General features: G+C 52.8%; 1 protein-coding gene across 1 annotated transcript; it reads left to right on the top strand.

Annotated features, from left to right (window-relative positions):
- Positions 1–3,179: 3,179 nt before the first annotated feature.
- Positions 3,180–11,288, top strand: RHCG (Rh family C glycoprotein). Its single transcript, XM_058846852.1, has 10 exons — positions 3,180–3,613; positions 6,937–7,123; positions 7,567–7,717; positions 8,053–8,200; positions 8,598–8,764; positions 9,431–9,568; positions 9,916–10,052; positions 10,590–10,714; positions 10,915–10,988; positions 11,072–11,288. Exons 1-10 carry the CDS (start codon positions 3,352–3,354, stop codon positions 11,135–11,137), a joined length of 1,455 nt encoding a protein of 484 aa, XP_058702835.1. The 5' UTR covers positions 3,180–3,351; the 3' UTR covers positions 11,138–11,288.
- Positions 11,289–17,520: the final 6,232 nt, after the last annotated feature.

Raw genomic sequence — 17,520 nt, 5'->3', positions numbered from 1 at the left:
CCCAGCAGTCCGCTGAGGACACTTAGCAGAGTGTGACCAAAACCTGCCTTATCACAGTCCACCTGGGACCCGAAACAAACCCAGGGCAAAGGGGAGTTTCCCAGCAAAGGCTGACATCTTCCAACATGGGAACTGCTGCTAGCTACCCAAACTCCTTCTCCTTTCCTGCCTACTGCAGTGTATTTGCTCTGGAAGCCTATCCAGCTCTTGGGAAAGCCAGAAGAGGTGTTGGCTGAGCCCAGGTGATGGTGTGTTCCCAGTGTGACAGCCAGAGTTGCTCACACGCCTCTGCTTCTTGTGCTGTCCCGTGTTTATGCTGCTTTCACAGACATTTGTCCTCTCTGCCTGCTTCACAAGGACACCGATTTCCCTCTGAAACAGTCCTTGGGTTCTTTCTGGACAATCATTTACTTGCTGATAAATGCTGTTTCTTGGGAGGAAGGAGAGGGCACAAGAAAAATAATTTGTGAATTTGGCTCACGTGTGGTTGTCTCTTTGATTCAGATAAGATTTTTTTCTTGAACTTAAAAAACTATTGCTTCATTTTCTCCTGTTTCCAACATTTATCTCCAAAAGATACTTTAATAGTGGGGTCTGAAAAAAGGGACGAGAATGCCCAAATCTAAATGAACTGTTTGATCTCCCCTCATGCCACCACTCTGTCCTGCCCCAGTGGAAAGTTTGTTTGCCTTCCTGCTGAACTAGCCTGAAAAAAATCTGACATTGACTCAGATGCTTTGCTTTCAGGTCACTGCTCAAAGACCTGCACAAGCAACAAGTCATCTTTGATACTGGGCAATGCCCAGAGTCTCACTTGTGCTGTATCCAGGCTTCCAAGACTCCCCAAATCCTCATTCTCCAGTGCCTTCTCCACCCCATGTGCCCAAAGACTACTGGTAGTGGCTGCTTTGACCAAGATTCCAGGGAGCGCCCATTCCCTCCCATCAGGGTGAAGCTGCCCCAAGGCCTCCAGGCAAGAGGGAAGGAGGTCTGTGCTTTAGATTTTGTCTCTACATCTTCAAATATTTTTAGTGCTCATAAAAGTGAGAAACTGGGAGAGACCCAGCTGGGACCAGTACTGTACAACCCTCCCCCAAGGTAACTAAGATCTGGGTTAGATCTGGGTTAGATCTAGACACTGCTAGACCTGGTCCCACATCTCTTAAGCAGAAAGGCAAACATTCCTTCTCCCTCAGCATCATCCCAGTGACTTTCTGGAGAAACCTTGCAACTCTTACAGGTGCTGGACATGATGGGCAAAATTCTGTGGTGGAGGAAGTTCACACTAGCCTGAAGTTTCCAACAGGACATTGAAGCACCTTTGTGACTGAGGCATGGTGAAACCTGGCCTGCATGTCCTGCCACACAGCTGGGTACCTTGTAGGGTGGATGCAATGGTGGTCTAACCCATCACAGGAAGTGCTCTGCCAGCACTGCTGCACACACATGTGCTGGCACAGCCCCATCAGCCTTCCCAGTGTTTTCCTGGCCCTGAAAAGGAGGCTGGAGAGAAGCTGGTCCTTTAATGGGCTCTCACAGCATGGACAGCCAGTGGAGCATGCCAGCCCTGATGTGATGCAGTGACAAAGTGCTGATCTGCAGGTTGATAAGGAGGGGCAGCGCCAGGCAGTGCAGCAAGGTGAGACTATCAGGCAGCAGAAAAGCCATTAGCCTTTGTTCCTGGCCTCCACACATGAGGAGAGGGGCTGGGGACAGCAGGTGGGGTCTGCACAAGGGCTTTCCAATCTGCTTTTCTGGAGACTGCCATTTCAGTGATGCCATAGATTAGAAAAGCTCTGCAGTTACTCTTTTGCTAGAATAATCACAGAGTGTAGCTGCTGGTGGCTACAGTACCTAAGCAAGTTCCCTTTTGTTTTAAAGTGCTCCTCTGTGCTGCCTTTTTTGAGGTGTCTAAGGGCTGCTCTAGGGTAGGGCAGAATACTGGTCTTACCACGTAGCTGGCACAGAAACATGCATCTGTCAACAGTGTTCCAGCAATTAGAGATCAAGTATTGTTTGGGGATTTCAGCTTCTTTCTAGCTGGAGAGCTTTTGTATCCTGGTGTGTACGGCTGAGACGGCCCTGCAGAACCCCTGTGTAATGGGAGACCCAAAACCACACCCTGAGCAGCATTGCTGGAGGGGGAGCTCATCTTTCAGACAACAGCAACATCCCCCTGCTTTAGGTGTCCCCAAAAAGTGACCCCAGTCACGTGGAGCTCTGCTCGTGCAGGGTAGGGGCTAAGGCAGACGGGCTTCTCTCTTCTTCCTAACGCTGTCTCTATCCTGCTGCCTGCACGGGGTTCAAATGAGGTTGGAGAATTATTTTGTGTGGCCGTCAGTCTCTTCAAGACCATCCACAGCATTTTTCTGCCATCTGTCATTTTGAGAAGAAAGCACACAAGAAAAAATAATAAACTCAAATTATTGCCTAATCAACACCAAAATCAGTGCTGCTTGCTCAGCCTGCAGGCCACAATTAGATGCCATCAGCAAATTTGGGCAGCTTGCCTGGGCTGCAGTCTTTCATCTCTTGAAGACTGACAGGCAACCCAGGGATCTGCAGGCAGAGGAAGGAGCTGGGATCCATTTGAAGGACTTGCCTGGCTCTTTGGGGAAAGAGAACATAATTCAAAACAGTAGGAAAAATGGAGTTTTGTGTTTATGTTTGTTAATTAAAGGAAAACCATACCAGAGGAGGGGATGTTTAGACCTCCAGCACCATCTCACAGTATTGCCCTGGTTATGCAGCCCCAGCTCAGTTTGCCTTGCCAGGAGGATGCTCTGGATAAATCACTTTGGGAAATTGTGGAACATGTGTCACTTGAACATGCTTACAGCCTTGGCGGGGCCTTCACGTGTCTGTGCACTCATGCAGGATCTTGGTACCTGGTTTGAAGCGCACACCTTCCTCTTTCTCCTGTTCTACACCTCAGCTGCTTTTCCAAAAGCCAAGAGCTGGAGCGAAGGGCACCCACAGTGCCAGCTGGGGAAGGGCAACCTCAGAGCTGGGGATGGAGGCGAGGGGAGCACCGAGAGCCAGGAGGGAGGGGACAGCAGGATCAGGGTGCTCCTGCCAGGGGCAGGGAAGGGGTGTGGGACTGGGCAGAGCAGGGGGCTGGACACTCTGGCTCCACTCCCCAGTCACCCTGGCCTCCACATCTGCTCGTCCCCGTGGAGGCAGGGCTCAAAGGTGCTCGGAGCAGCTCGGAGGAAAGGTGCTGAAGCCTGTCCCTCCTCTCAGGGAGGAAGGTGGGTTAGAGCAACAACCCTGCTGAAGCTCCAGTGGTCTGAAATGTGATCCTGCCGGAGGCACCTCCCTGGGCCCCACCTCGCCCTCTCCGACCTATATATGTGCCCAGCCTTGGGCGGGCACGGGGACCGGGCTCACACAGTCCCCCCGGCTGGAGAGGCCGAGCACCAAGGCATGGCCAAGAACACGAACATGCGCTGGCGGCTCCCGCTCGTGTGCCTCCTCTGGGAGGTGGCCATGATCGTCCTCTTCGGAGTCTTCGTGCGCTTTGGCGCCGAAGCTGATGCGCACTGGGAGGAGGAGAAACGAGAGATGAACCTGACCAGTGACATAGAGAACGATTTCTACTTTCGATACCCCTGTGAGTATTCTGGAAGCCTAATCCCTGTGCTGCCTGGTCCCCGTCCCATTCATCCCAACCCATGCCATCCCATCCATCCTATCCTGTGCTGTGGCAGAGCCTGTCAGAGGCGCTGTCTCCACTGATTGCTAGAAAGTTGTGCTCTTGCCTAGAGGCTGGCTTGGCGTTCACCAAAGAGCAAGAGAAAAGCCTCATGGCCCTCCAGTGCCTTGGGGCTCTGTCAGCAGGGTACCATGACGTCTTTTTTCCAGGAATAGGGCTGACGTGTTCCCAACACTCTGCAAGATTCAGCTTGCTGCCCCCTCCCTCAGCTCTGGATCAGAGCAAGCCTTTCTCTGCACACAGAGGAACGGCTGTCGAGATCCTGTGACATCTTCCTCCTCTTCCTCCGTCCACCCCCTCACTTGTGAATTACCCTTTAGCTACTGGCATTTCAGTGCCAGAGTCCTCCTAAGCTGCCAGGTTCCCAGGGTTCTTGGGTCTCTGCATCGTAGTGACACAGAAATTATTCAGAAGGTTAAAGCTCTTCTGGCCAGGCAGTGCCTTTGGGTGGCTTTGATCTCCAGGGCTGGTCATCTTTGTGAGCCTTTCAGAACAGGCTGCTTCTGTAGGCAATTGTTTCCAAGGAAGCAACAGGCCTGAGTCATGCATCTATTTAGAACATTTCCATTAAAAACACCTGCTAAATCAAAGGAGCTATAGCAACCTGTGGCTGCTGAGGATTAGCTAGTTCAGAAAAGGATTTGCTTATACAAACCCGCTGCTCAGTCAGGCTCCAGGTTCATGTATGGTCATGGCTGCTCTGGGCTCTCCCTGGACATCTGCCTTTGGGACCAGCCCCACACAGGTTGGTGTGAAGCAGCAACAGTGCCTGAGGGCTGCTCTTGTCACTGGTGTGCTGGGAGGACATCGGGAGTCCAAGAAAGAGTGTGTGGGAGCTAAGGAAGTGACATCTCTTCTGTCCTCATATCCCACTCCAGCTCTGCAGTGCCAAATATTCCCCCTCAAATAGCAGGATGGATTCAACACAACTAAATCAATCTAAGGGCAACTGCTCAGTTTAGCTTTGAATTATGTTTCTTTTTCAGACCTGAGGAAGGGCTCACGTGCCCAAAAGCACAGCTGTTCTTTCTCCCTTATCTAATCAGAAATATTCTCTCCCTGCAAAGATGGACAAACATAAGGTGGCCAAGCCCTGATATTTTAATCCTTGTGTCTGTCCAGTGCTCAGAAACTGAAGATCATTTGTACCAACATATCTGCGACCACTGCTGTCCACAGCAGCTGTCTGCAATGGCAGAGGGATGGGAGTGACAAGCAAACAGGTTCTTCAAGCCAGAGAAGATTGGGAAGACAGGCAGAGGGAAGTTGTCCTGGTTTCAGGAAGCCAATATTTGGTTGTGTCAGTGGTGCCCATTTCCGGGTCCAGTCAGTGAGCACATTCCTTTTCATTTTGGATTGCACGTGGGTATTCTGTAATCAGTGACTCATCTGCTCTCTAGAGGAAAAGAAATTAGATTTTTTTTTGTCTCAGAGAGCATTCCCAAAGCCCAAACACTTCCTCTTGATAATTATGGCAATTGTCCTGCCACAAAAGAAGGCTTATGAAACCTTTAGGGCATGGCAATGCCTGTGCTGCCTCTGAGTGCTAACAATGTTGTTCTTACTAAGGGAAAACAAAGGCGAGGGTTAGAAAAAGGTTTTAGGTTTGGGTGTGGTTTAAAGAAAGATCTGCTCTTCCTCCTGAGTTCATACAGGGTCTAACACACGGTGGGATCCTCTGGGTTTTTGGAAGGCATAGAGTCCACACCTTTAACTCTGACCTGTGCAGTTCTGCTTTTAGGATGAAAGAATGAATATACAATGCAAATGGCAGCAGATAAATCTAGCTGTATGTGTGCTGCTTACACTGGAAAAAAGAGAGGGAAAATAAATACAGTTGCAGAGGAAAAGTCTACAGGATTGTGTGGTAAAACCACAGTAAGACTGGTTCTTGGGACATGTGGAGAAGGGCTTTTGAAGTGACCTCTGCTGAACAGTGCCAGCTGCAGATCTCATCTCCTTCCTTTTTAAAGAGTGATTTCATAGGCATGGGGGGCATTTTTCAAAAGCAATCAGGTTAGCATGGCACTACATGGCTTGAACCTGGAAATGTTCATCCTTAAACAAGTTACAACGTCTTCTAAAGCACAAAAGGATAAAACTCTCAGCTTCTACAGAGCTGCACTTCATGCAAGTCATCACTAGCCCTTAGTGGAGGCAGCAGACACAAGCCCTGCTGAAATAGACTAGGGGCTGATGGATTTCAGCACAAGTTCAGGGTAGAGCAGACTTACAGCCACAGAATTTCCTTTGCCCTGAGCTTACACATTCTCTGAGTGCAGAGACTTTGCTGGATACAGTGGCTATAGTGATTTGTGCAAAGCAAAATGCAGAACATTCTGGTTTAGCTCCATCACTGCTGTATTTATCTGCAGCATGGGTTTGCTGGTGGGAGTCTCCCTGGGGGGATCCCAGCCTTGGGTCTCCTGTTTTTTTCTGCTGGCTGAGTGGCCTGCAGTGTGAGGGTTTGCATGGTTCAATTTATAAGTATGCAAGTGTTTCAGCTCACTTAATTGCAAAGCAATGCTTATCTGATAGAAACGTGCAGCATTAAAAAGTACAGCAGGTTTACTGCACCAAAAAGGTCTTTCAAGAGGCTCACACAGATCTGGTTTCCCCCGGGGAAGGGCATCTGAGGGGCTTGGGTGAGCAGGTCTGACCATTAGTGGGAAGAACTGGGTCACTCTGGTTTAAGCACTAAAAATCTCACAAGGTGGGTTTCTGGTCTCAAGGGTATTTTGCTGCTGATTTCCAAAGCATTTAAAAATGTATTTGTAAACTTTCCTTGTTCTTGTGCTCTCCCTGCTCTCACCAGGACCTTGTACTGAATGGACCTACCCAAAATGACCATTTACATGTTTTAACACAACTTGACTGTTCATTTCACACGATGTTTTTTGAGTTTTTTACAAAAAGGGAAAAAACAATCTGAATAGAAAAATGTTTTCCTCTATACACTCCATTACTCTCAGGTCTTCTTTTGCACAAAGCTTTTAGTAAACATTTACTTTAAAGGCTGAGCCTTTTAACCAAAAGCCAGTTTCCAAAAGCTGAGCCATTTTCAGACTTGGAAACATGGGGACATGAGGCAAACACACATTTTCTCTTGAATTTCCCCCCTACTGCTACTTATGTAATTAGTCTCTTTTCAACACCAAATGCACGTGGCACTTGCAGCCCTGATGTCCTCTCAGAGCTGACAGTCTCTTCCCTCTGCACAGCTTTCCAGGACGTCCACGTGATGATCTTTGTAGGCTTTGGCTTCCTCATGACATTCCTCAAGCGCTATGGATTCGGAGCTGTGGGTTTCAATTTCCTCCTTGCTGCCTTTGGGATCCAGTGGGCTCTCCTGATGCAAGGCTGGTTCCACTCTTTCAAGGATGGGAAGATCCTCATTGGAGTGGAGAAGTAAGGAAGAGCTGGGCTCTAGGATGGCACCTCTGGCCTGGCCAGTGGAAGAGTTGGAATGAGAGCCAAGCAGTTGGCAACACCTGTCCCTCACTAATGTCAAATACAAATCAGTCTCTAAACTGTTGTTCTCCCTCTACATACTTCCACTTGCTTTCCACCTTTTAGTCCAAAGGTACCTGCCATTGGGGTGGTACTGCTCAGAGGGAAACGAGGTGAGTGTCACCCCTGAGTGCCAAGCCAGGCACCACGGATGTCAGTGCTGGGAACACGTATCACCCACATTACCTGAATCGTGTGGGTGTGTAAGGATGGGAGGAAGGTCAGTGGGAAATCCAGAGATGTCTCTTAATCACCTCTTTGTCTTCAGCTGTGGGTAGGTGAGAGTGATTTACAGAGAAGTATTTTCTTATTAAACCACAATTTTTCTTCCACTTTTCCAGCCTGATCAATGCTGATTTCTGCGTGGGCTCTGTGTGCATTGCCTTTGGGGCCATCCTGGGCAAAACCAGCCCCATACAGCTCCTTGTCATGACTTTGTTTCAAGTCACACTCTTTTCAGTGAATGAGTACATCCTCCTCAACCTTCTTCATGTAAGGCTTTAGGTAGTACCTTCTTTGTTCTGCTTCTTCCTCTCTGCACCTCTCCAAACTATCTCCCTTTGCTATGACTCCACCAAGCCACTGCCTTCATAAGCATTTAAAATGCAAGAATTCACACAGCAAAAGTAGGCAGATTGTGAAGGAGAGGGGCAGTGGGCCATACTTCCCTGGGAGGGAAGAAGGGAGATCTTTTGGGGTTTACACATAAGCCTGGCAATTCAGGAGCACTGGGTCCCTCTGTCAAGCTGGGCACAAGGCAAATCAGGCCTCAGCTCAAGAATGAGTGGCAATTGCAGAAGCAAACCTCAGTTTTCCCATGGCTGCAGGTAAAGGATGCAGGTGGCTCCATGACCATTCACACCTTCGGAGCCTACTTTGGTCTCACGGTGACTCGGGTCCTGTACAGACCCAACCTGGAGCAGAGTAAGGACAAGCAGGGCTCCGTGTACCACTCTGACCTCTTTGCCATGATCGGTGAGTCAGCCCACATCTCGGGTGCTGCTACATGGGGACCACTCGGCTGCACAGGGCTGGGTCCTCCTGTGTCTCTGGGAAAAACTGAAGCCAGGATATGGAGTTGAGGAGCTCTGTATCCCAGAGGTCTTTCACCTTTCAGAGTTACTCAGCTCCCTTCATCAGTGGCTGGGCTGAGATGGTGCTTGGGAAGATAAGGATGCATTTTGGTTCCCTTTCTCTGCCAGCCTTTCCTGATGTTGGTCTCATCATGCAGGGTGTGGATCTGGGGAAGCAGGACTATGGGATGTAATTTCCCCCTGTGCAGAAATATCTTTTTCAAAGTTGGTTATTTTTCAGTCCCTATATTTTCTCTTTTCCCTTTCTCTTCCTCATCCCATCTGCCCTATCCCACCAGGTACCCTGTACCTGTGGATGTACTGGCCCAGTTTTAACTCAGCCATTTCTGATCACGGGGATGCCCAGCACCGGTCTGCCATTAACACCTACTGCTCGCTGGCCGCCTGTGTCCTCACCACCATGGCTTTCTCCAGCATGCTGCAAAAGAAGGGCAAGCTTGACATGGTAAGATGGGAGCAGAGAGCCCAGGGGATGTATAATGAGGCTGATCAAGGGTCCAGGAAACAACTGGCACTTGTACTTTGCTGAGCAGACGCATGTTTTCAGGGCATGATGATGAAACCAGCATCCAGGCAGAAACTCTGAGGCTATATTGAATAAGAAAGTGGGAATGGCTCTTGTAGGACTTGAGGTGTGGGATGATGCCCTACCTGTGGTGGACCCAAGTCACAGCAGAGGCTGGACTTGCTCTGCTAGGTGTGATGCAGAGCTCATTTTGGCAGCGCTCCCCATCAAACGAGGCCTGCACAGCAGCTCGTGAGCAATCGGGGGGCTGACTTGTACGTGTTAGATGTGTGGGTGACATGTCTCTGTGACAGCAGAGCTTGCATGACACACGGGTGAGACAATTTCCATCTCATCACAACTCCCCACCCATATCTGTGGATGCAAAGAACGTGTGTGGTACGGGGAGTGGGAGTCTATGTGCACCTGTGCTACAGCCAGAAGCTGCCTGTTCTTTTCTTGTTTTTCGCCACCAAGTAGGAAAATGGGCCCTGATACTTCCTCTGGAAACATTTTCAGAGCCGGTTCTCCCACTTTGCCATTTGCACCATCCCTGAGCAATTGCAATCTCCCTGAGATGCCAAGGCAGGGCGGTTGGTTCTGCAGGTCCACATCCAGAATGCCACGCTGGCCGGCGGCGTGGCCGTGGGCACCAGCGCCGAGATGATGCTGACTCCATACGGCTCCCTCATTGTCGGGTCCATCTCTGGCATCGTGTCCACCGTGGGGTATGTCTACTTCACGGTGAGTGCTGCTCCAGGGGTCTGCAGCCCTGGTCCTGCTGAGGAGACCAGAAATGGATTGACTTCCCTTTGATGGTTCCTGCTTTCCAGAATCCCTTATGAGATGCACTTCTGACTCCTTTTACTGCCCCAAAATGCTCAGGAAGTTTCAGACTCCCAACAGGAGCCTGTTTGGAGGATATGTTAGTTTATTTTGAGCTTGGCTCACATCTTTGTCTAGAAACATTTAGCTCTTTAAAGGGACACAGTATCACTCCTCTTTCTCTGCTCAGTCCTGCATGGAAGGGACTACTCCTTTCCAGGGCCACACTCAACTCCCTGATCTCTCTCTACTTCCCTTCCCCTCAGCCTTTTTTGGAGTCTAGGTTGCACATTCAGGACACATGTGGCATCCACAACCTCCATGCCATGCCAGGCCTTATTGGGGGCATTGTGGGGGCCATCACAGCAGCTGCAGCCACAGAGGATGTGTATGGAAAGGAAGGGTAAGATGGCTTGAAAATCTTCCCTGAGAATAGATTTTACCTGAAGCTCTGCGGGCTGGGAGCAGGGAGCAAATAACAGCTTTTGTTAATAATTCAGAGTTGCCCAGGGATGTCCCTCATAAACATGGGGTGCACTGACTGTGTTTGGCTTACTGAATTGTAGCCCAAATTTATGCAGCTGACTCTGGGTGGCCTCATGAAGTGAGCCACAGTCCCACTGTTTGGTATTATTCTGGGCAGCAGTGGGGAGGAAAGTGTTCTCCCTCTCCCCACATTGTTTTATGGGGTCAGGTAAGGCTAAAAGTCTGAAATACAAAGTGAATATTTATATTTTGGGTTCCTCCTTAGTAAAGCTTTGCCAGGGCTCAGAGAAGGAGGTGAGCTGTGTTTTGGTCACTGCACAACGCTCTCCTGGTCCACAGCAGAAGAGGGATGGGGCTAGGGAAGAGTTCCCTAGAGAGCAGGGCAACATGGTACCTCTGGAGCCAGGGAATGTCTCCTGCCAGGGGCAATCACCACCATTTCTGCCCCCGGCAGGTTCATCAAGGCATTTGACTTCACCGGCGTGTACCAGGCACGGACACCCAGTATCCAGGGAGGGTTCCAGGCGGCCGGCATTGTGGTGTCTCTGCTGATGGCATTTGTTGGGGGGGCCATCGTGGGTAAGGCGGGGGGAGCACAGGGAGGGCAGGGTTGAGCCAGCCTGCAGCTGAAGCAGAGGCATCCGTGCGCTCCTGTCCACGGCCGGATGCATCCTGGGGGGGACGGCACCGAGCGCTGTGCCAGGGCTGCGATTGCCCCTTGGGTGGACCGGCCGCATCCCTCAGGGCCCCTGCCCACCGCCCTGCCCGGCTCCTTGCAGGGGGCATCCTCAAGCTGCCCATCTGGGGGGACGCGGCGGCCGAGAACTGCTTCGAGGACGGCGTTTACTGGGAGGTGAGGGGGCGCGGGGCGGGGGGCACGAGATGGCGCTGTCGGCCCGCGGCCCGGCCCGGGGGGCTCAGGGGGCTCTGCCGCAGGTGCCGGAGGACGAGGAGAGCGACGTGTACCACATGCACAACCCCGACAAGCCCGCCTCGCCCTGAGCCCGCCGCCGGCCCGCCTTCCCCGCCGCAGGACCTCGCCCCGCTCCCGGGGCCGCAGGATCGCCTTCCCGTGACGACCGGGGCTCTGCCCCACTCTGCCGCTTTTGTAACGAGCTGCTGTGGATGTAATAAAGTGGTGTTCTTCTTTCCAGGCCTGTGCCGCCGTGTGTCAGTGGCCGAGCGGGATGGGATGCGGGCCAGAGCCGTCTCTTGGCAGCTGCCAGGAGAGCTCTCGGCTGCCCGGGGCAAAGCGGAGGCACCAGGACACTCCTGGGGCCTTGGGAACAAAGTGGAGGCATGAACGGTGGCAGTACGGGCTGGGTTTATTAGACAATGTATTAGATAATGCGATCCAGGGAGATATTTGGGTTGGGAGCTGGAACCTTGAGATGACACTCGAGAAGGTGATGAGCCCCCAGAGCGGGGGCTGAGCCCTTGCAAGATGCACAGGCCGGGCTGGTTCATTTTGAGGATGAGATGCTGGGGTGCAGCAGCTGACCCTCTCCTCATCCAGCCATCCACAGCCGGGGTGATGCCATCTGTCAGTCCAGCTACACTTGTACATGATGGCCTCTGCCATCACCTTCCCTTGAACTGCCCTACCCAGGCCTCCACCAGCTCCTGGGAACCTTGTTTGCATGTACAGCACAGGCTGACAGGAGCCTCTCCTCTTTTTTGGCTTCAGACATTTCTTCCAGTGTCATCAGATGGCTCCTTCCACTGTCCGGTGCTATTTTGATGGGAGGAGGACAGGCCCTGTCTCAGCTGGACCATCACGCTTCAGCCAGAGTTGGAGGAAACAGGGATGAAAACCAGGCCCAAAATCCTGCATGTTTTCAAGGGTGATATAATGTGAGGAGTAGGAAAGGAAAAGAGAGGGGGGGAAAGGAGGTAGGAGGGCTGATAGGTCTCTTCAGTGCATCTCACTGTAATTCTTACACCTGAGGGGGGGAGTCAAAAGTAGCTATTCACATCCCCTTGGGATATGACACCCTCATTTTCCATGCTGGGTAAAGACAAAAACCCTTTACAACATGTTTCTGGAATTTGTCAGCAGCTGCCAGCAGCAGCATGTTAATTAAATGTCGGCAAAGATGGAAGCAAGAGGCTCTGCTCTAATTGGACACTTTGCTTGGTGGAGCTGAAAAACATTGTGACAGAGGAGGAGGTGCCGAAACACTGTGTTCCCCTGCCATGGCGGGGACGGGGACAGCCAGGCACGGGAGACGCTGTCTCCTGTACACGCATTGCCTCCATTTGGCCTGAAACAACCTCACCATTGAAAAAAAGAAGAGTAATAAAAGGCCTAAAATCCTCCATAGGATTGGTCTCAAGCACGGAAGCATTGTGGGATGCAGAGAAAGGGCTGGTTGGCTAATGAGAAATTCAGAAATATCGTAGCTGGGCCATCAGTAGCTCCAGCCTGCTTGCCAGCAAGTGGTGTATTGTATATTTCTTTTATGATGGCAAAGGCAGATCTGACAGGGGTTAGAAATGGTCTCGGGAGATTGATCCCTGCAGAGGCTGAAGCATACATTGAGCTGCATCCTTTCTCCAAGACAAGGATGGGAAAATGTAGGGCAAGTGTTTTCCCTGTGCTGGGATCTGCTGAAGGAGGGAGATCTCCTTCCAGCTTCTCTGCACTGGCAAAGGGATGTAACAGCCATTTTCTGCTCACAGCTTCATCCAGAGAGTGCATCAGAAACCACCACAGGGATGTTTACTGACAGGCACCATAGACAATATCACTTCAAAAGGGGAATCCTAAACTTTTCCCCCCAAGTCTGCAAAATCTGGAAGCAGAAGCAGACCTTTCGGGCACTGCATTTCCTACTGTGTGACTGGACCTTCATCCCACACCATTTGAGTTCTGTCTGTCCCAGATAGTCCATGTGTCCAACCTTCGTGGGCTCTGGTCTTTCCTCCCAGCAGCTTGCAAGGGTTCATGGAGTTCAGTAATGGCAAAGACTGGGTGACCCTCATTGCTTCAGCAAGGTGGCCAACCCACATCTCTGGTGGAGCAGGTGTGTGAGCCCTGGGAGAGGGTCCTGTCCCATGTGCACCTGCTGGAAGGAGAAGCCCTGACCCAGTTCCCTGGCCCTCTGAGCTGCGCCTCCTCCTCGTGGGAAGACACCTAAATTGCCCAGGCTGCTGGGCAGCGAAGCGTTTTATTGCCGGTGCTCTTGCGGGGCTCAGTCTGGTCTCAGTACCTAAATCACTCGCTGGGGCTGGCCGTGCAGTTTTAATTCCCTGGCAAACAATGCCGGGATCGGGCTGGTGCGTTTGAAGTGCAGTCGCGGCCCCAGCAGTGGACGGAGAGTTTCTCAACGGGGGAGCGTGGAGAGCCGAGGATTGGGCTGCTCCGGCAGGCGGGAGAACGTGTGAGAAAGGGGCTGTAGATACTCGCGGGGATTAGGTGGTACAAATTGGCTGGGAAGCACCGGAGGCATTGACCAAAGTTGTCCTGGGGCAGGTTCCCATGGGGGGGGTGGCTGAAACAACCTGCCTTCAAGGAGGCTGGAAGGCCAGCCTGGCTGCTAATCCCCTGGGATCTCTGTGGCACGGTGCAGAAAAGAGGTTAAAAAAAAAGGAAAATCGCATGTAAAGGTGGTGGTTTCCCCAAGGGGATGATGTTAGAGAGGGAAGGGAGGAGGTGGGGGGGAACAGCATAGTTTAATCCCTCTTTTAATAGGCAGGTGGTAGGCTTTGCTCGCACTCCTGCTCCTGCAAGCTGCTGCAGAGATTTTGGCAGAAGGCCTTTGCTCACCTCTGCTGTCCCCCACTCTTGGTGGAGAGGGGCCCCATCTGTGGATCTGCCCGGGACAAGGGGGGGTTGCCTGCTTCCTACATCTGTGCCCGTGTGTGTGTTGGTGTGCACGGGTGCACGTACATGGTGCCAGCCCCAGATTTGGGCTGAAATGGGCTCATTGCACACCCCAGGCACCGGCCATTGCGTACCTGCTGCTGGCAGCGTGCCCATGTGTACAGAGCCCCTCAGCCCCCCGGACCTTGCACAACTGGCACACTGAAGGCCACGCTGCAGGTGCTGCTGGTGATGTTCACATGCTGCTGGCCGTGGTGCCACCATGCATGTCCTCCCACCTTCTCCACGCACGTCCACCTACCTTTGGGCGGGAGCGAGCGTGTGCGTGTCCGGCCCGCGTGTCCGACCCGCGTGTCCACGCCTGCATGAGCGCCGCTCCGGCCCCTTCTGAAGGAGCGCTGTAAATTGTAATCAGATTAGGGCAGCCGGTCGCTTAGGGCCCTTGAAAAGGGCATACGTCCCCTCATCAGTACCTAGCATTGAGTCGCACAAAGGGTCTAAGTAACTCGGCAGGGGTCGGGCCCTCTGGAGCGCAGGGGAGGGGGCTCGCCTTTCTTTTCTCTCTGTCCCTTGTAATTATGTCAATTTGCTAGCCAAATTGTTTGCTTGAGTGGACAGTGGGGGCTTGCCCCCCTTCACACCTCCCCCCCACCCCTAACCCCATTCATGTGCTAATGTGGGAAGGAGCATGGCCTCCTGACTTCGGGAGGTGGCCGTCAAGGAGCAAAGCACAGGGGGGCATGGGCCAGGAGCCCCCCATTTATGTGCCCATGGAGGGCTTGGCCTTGCAGCCCTGATGAACAGGGCTCTCCTGCTTACTTTACCCCATGGCAGGGTGTGCAATGGCCAACCAGCCCCAGCCAGCGCTGGTTTTCTCTGGCCACCACTCACCTGTACCACATCCCCGCTCGGGCCACGGCATCCCCAGGCCCAGGAGCCATGCCCTCTGCACAGCGGTTTTCCCGGCACACCTCCCCACCCGCGCACCTCCCAGCATTTGCATATATTCTGCCCGCAAATCCTTGTCAAGGGGACCCTCTTTATTGCCTGTATAGATCACAGGGTGTTAGTTAAGGGGCTTCTTTGTATTGCCTCAGACAGCTGGGGTCATCAAAAGTCCTGTGGTGGGAAGGAGAGACAGGAGGAGGGGGGAAGCTCTGACAATACAGACTGAAGGATTAAAGGAGCATATAAAGTTCCTATTGAGTGAGACAAGAGGCTGTTCACTCCCAAGATTGACAGCAACCAGGAGGCGATTCCCAACACAATGTCCAATTAATTCTCTACCCTCTTCTCTGCCGTCTCCTCCTCCCTCCTCTCCTGGGCTGGGGCATGAGCAGGGAAGGGCTGAAGCTAAGATCCTTGAGAAGGTAATTAATTATTCCTGACTAAGAGGAGCTTGCCGAGGTGCAGGCCAGTCCCCAGGCTCGCTGGGCATCCATCCCCCTCCCACAGGCTACCATCAGTTTCGGCCCCTGCAGGGTACTTTTCCTCTCTCTCACCAGTCTGTCCCACCAAAGGTCCATCTTCATGGCATGTGCTGGACAATAACCTGGGCTACTGCTGAGCCTGGAAGAGGCAGATTTAGGGCTAAAGCCAAACTGACAGTGGAATGCAGCAGGACAAGGCAGCAGCAGGAAAGCCAGGGAGCGGGGCAAGGTGCATGACCAAGATCTATGGGCATGCAGAACATTTGGGGAGAGACAGAGCAGCATATGCCAGGCCTGTAGATCAGATTTTACCTCTGTGTGCAGTGGTAAAATCTGTCCACTCAAGCAGCTCCTCCTACCCTGGTTTTCCAGGGAGAAGTGGGTTTCTGGCAGTGAGGGTGCATTGCCACTGTTCCCTGGGCTGGCCGCCCACACTGGCCCCAGTGCTGGTAATAGCAGGACATGTAGGAGATGTTGTAGGATACTGCATCTCTTTGATGTCCCCTCATGTACAGGAGCAGAATCTGGGCCACCATGTGACATTTCTGCAAGCCACTGAGTCCACAAATTGTCTGACTTGTCTGGTCTAGTTTTTCCTTTACAAACCTCTCAGCCCAGAGGGAGGAAAGCACCTTTCTCTGAGTTGGCCGTCTTTTTCTTGGTACTCTCTGTGGCAATGAGGCTCCCAGACATGAGTGGCCAAAGTTCTTCAACAGTGACAAACATCTTCAAACCACCCCATTTGGGAGAAAAAGCCATGCAACCAGGACAGACCACAGGGACATTTTGGCCAGCCCATCTTCTACTGCTCAGCACTGACCTCTTCCCCTGTTCCACCCCTGTCCATGGCACTGAGGATACCCGGGTCAGCACGGGGTGGAGGACCAGTGCTGCCCTCCCTGCACACCTCCCGAGCAGGGGATGCCCTCAGGATGCCGGCATGGGGCTGCCAGTGGCTCGGCATCTCCTGCCCGCTCCCTCCCGCCGCACACGCTCCCAGTGAAGTTGTTTGAAACTCTTCCGGCAGTTTTCACGGCCAGGAATAACAGATTAGCCATGATCTGATCAGCCCAGTATCTAAGCTGTATTCTCCCTGCTGACAAGTATTTGAAAGAGGGGAGGGGCCACTTTCAGCCCAACGATGAATCTTTCACCGACAAGAAAAGAGCCTTTTTTCTCCCTGCCAGCCGCGGGCTGCTCCGTGCCCTGTTGCTAAGCGCGACCCGGGGCTGCTGCTTGCACGCGGCCGGCTCCAGCCGGGCCCTCGGGTTAGCAGGATCAGGATATTCACACCAGACATCTTGTTTTTTAGGGAGGGTGTTTATTTTCTCACCCACCTCTGGCTGGCGAATAGCAGCTCGCCAGCGAGGCCCGGGGATGCTCCTGCTGAGGCAGCTTGCCCCGGGAGGAAAGGGAAACTGCAGAAGCTCTTGGGGGGCAGATTGGGGCATTGGGGTCAGGCACTCAGCGTTAAATGTCTGGGATTTGCTACCACACGTGGGGCTGTCCCTACCTGGGCTGTGGAAGGGCAGCCACCCCACAGACTCCATGCCCTGGTGGTTTTGGGCACGGTAGGACCTTGGGGACATGGATTTGGAGGATGTTTGGTGCTGGTGCCCGAGAAAAACCTGGCTTGTCCTCATGCAGGGGTGGCTCTGGGCATGGTACTGCGGGGGAATATCTGGCAAAGGAAATAGGAGGATAATCTCCAGTTTCGGGATGCTTTTCAGTCCCCACAGCTTCACTCTGCTCCAGAGCACCGTCTTACCCTGTCAGCACCAGCCGTGTGACCCTGAGAAAGAAGGGAAAGCACTAAAACAAAGGCTTCCAGGCTATTTCTGGAGCTGCCAGCATGAGGTGCCCTCGCCTAAGACATGGTGCTCGCATCTCCCTCCTCTCCTGCAAGGCAGCGGTACAGGCAGGACTGCCGGCTGCCAGGGCTGGGGCTGGCACCTTCTCAGAGCCCTGCCCGCCCTGCCTGCCCTGGCTCGCAGGCAGGGTGCTGGGGGGAGCACGGAGGCTCTCCTTCGTTCCTGTACCCCTCCAGGGACTCGAGTGCTGCTGCCGAGCCTCCCTCGCTAGCCCCGAGCAAAGGCATGCCAGTGTTACTGATGCACGGCAGCTCGGGC

Source organism: Poecile atricapillus, chromosome 11 (assembly GCF_030490865.1).
Source record: "Poecile atricapillus isolate bPoeAtr1 chromosome 11, bPoeAtr1.hap1, whole genome shotgun sequence".
In the NCBI taxonomy this organism is placed as follows: Eukaryota; Metazoa; Chordata; class Aves; order Passeriformes; family Paridae; genus Poecile; species Poecile atricapillus.
This window is presented reverse-complemented; position numbering and strand designations above follow the sequence as displayed.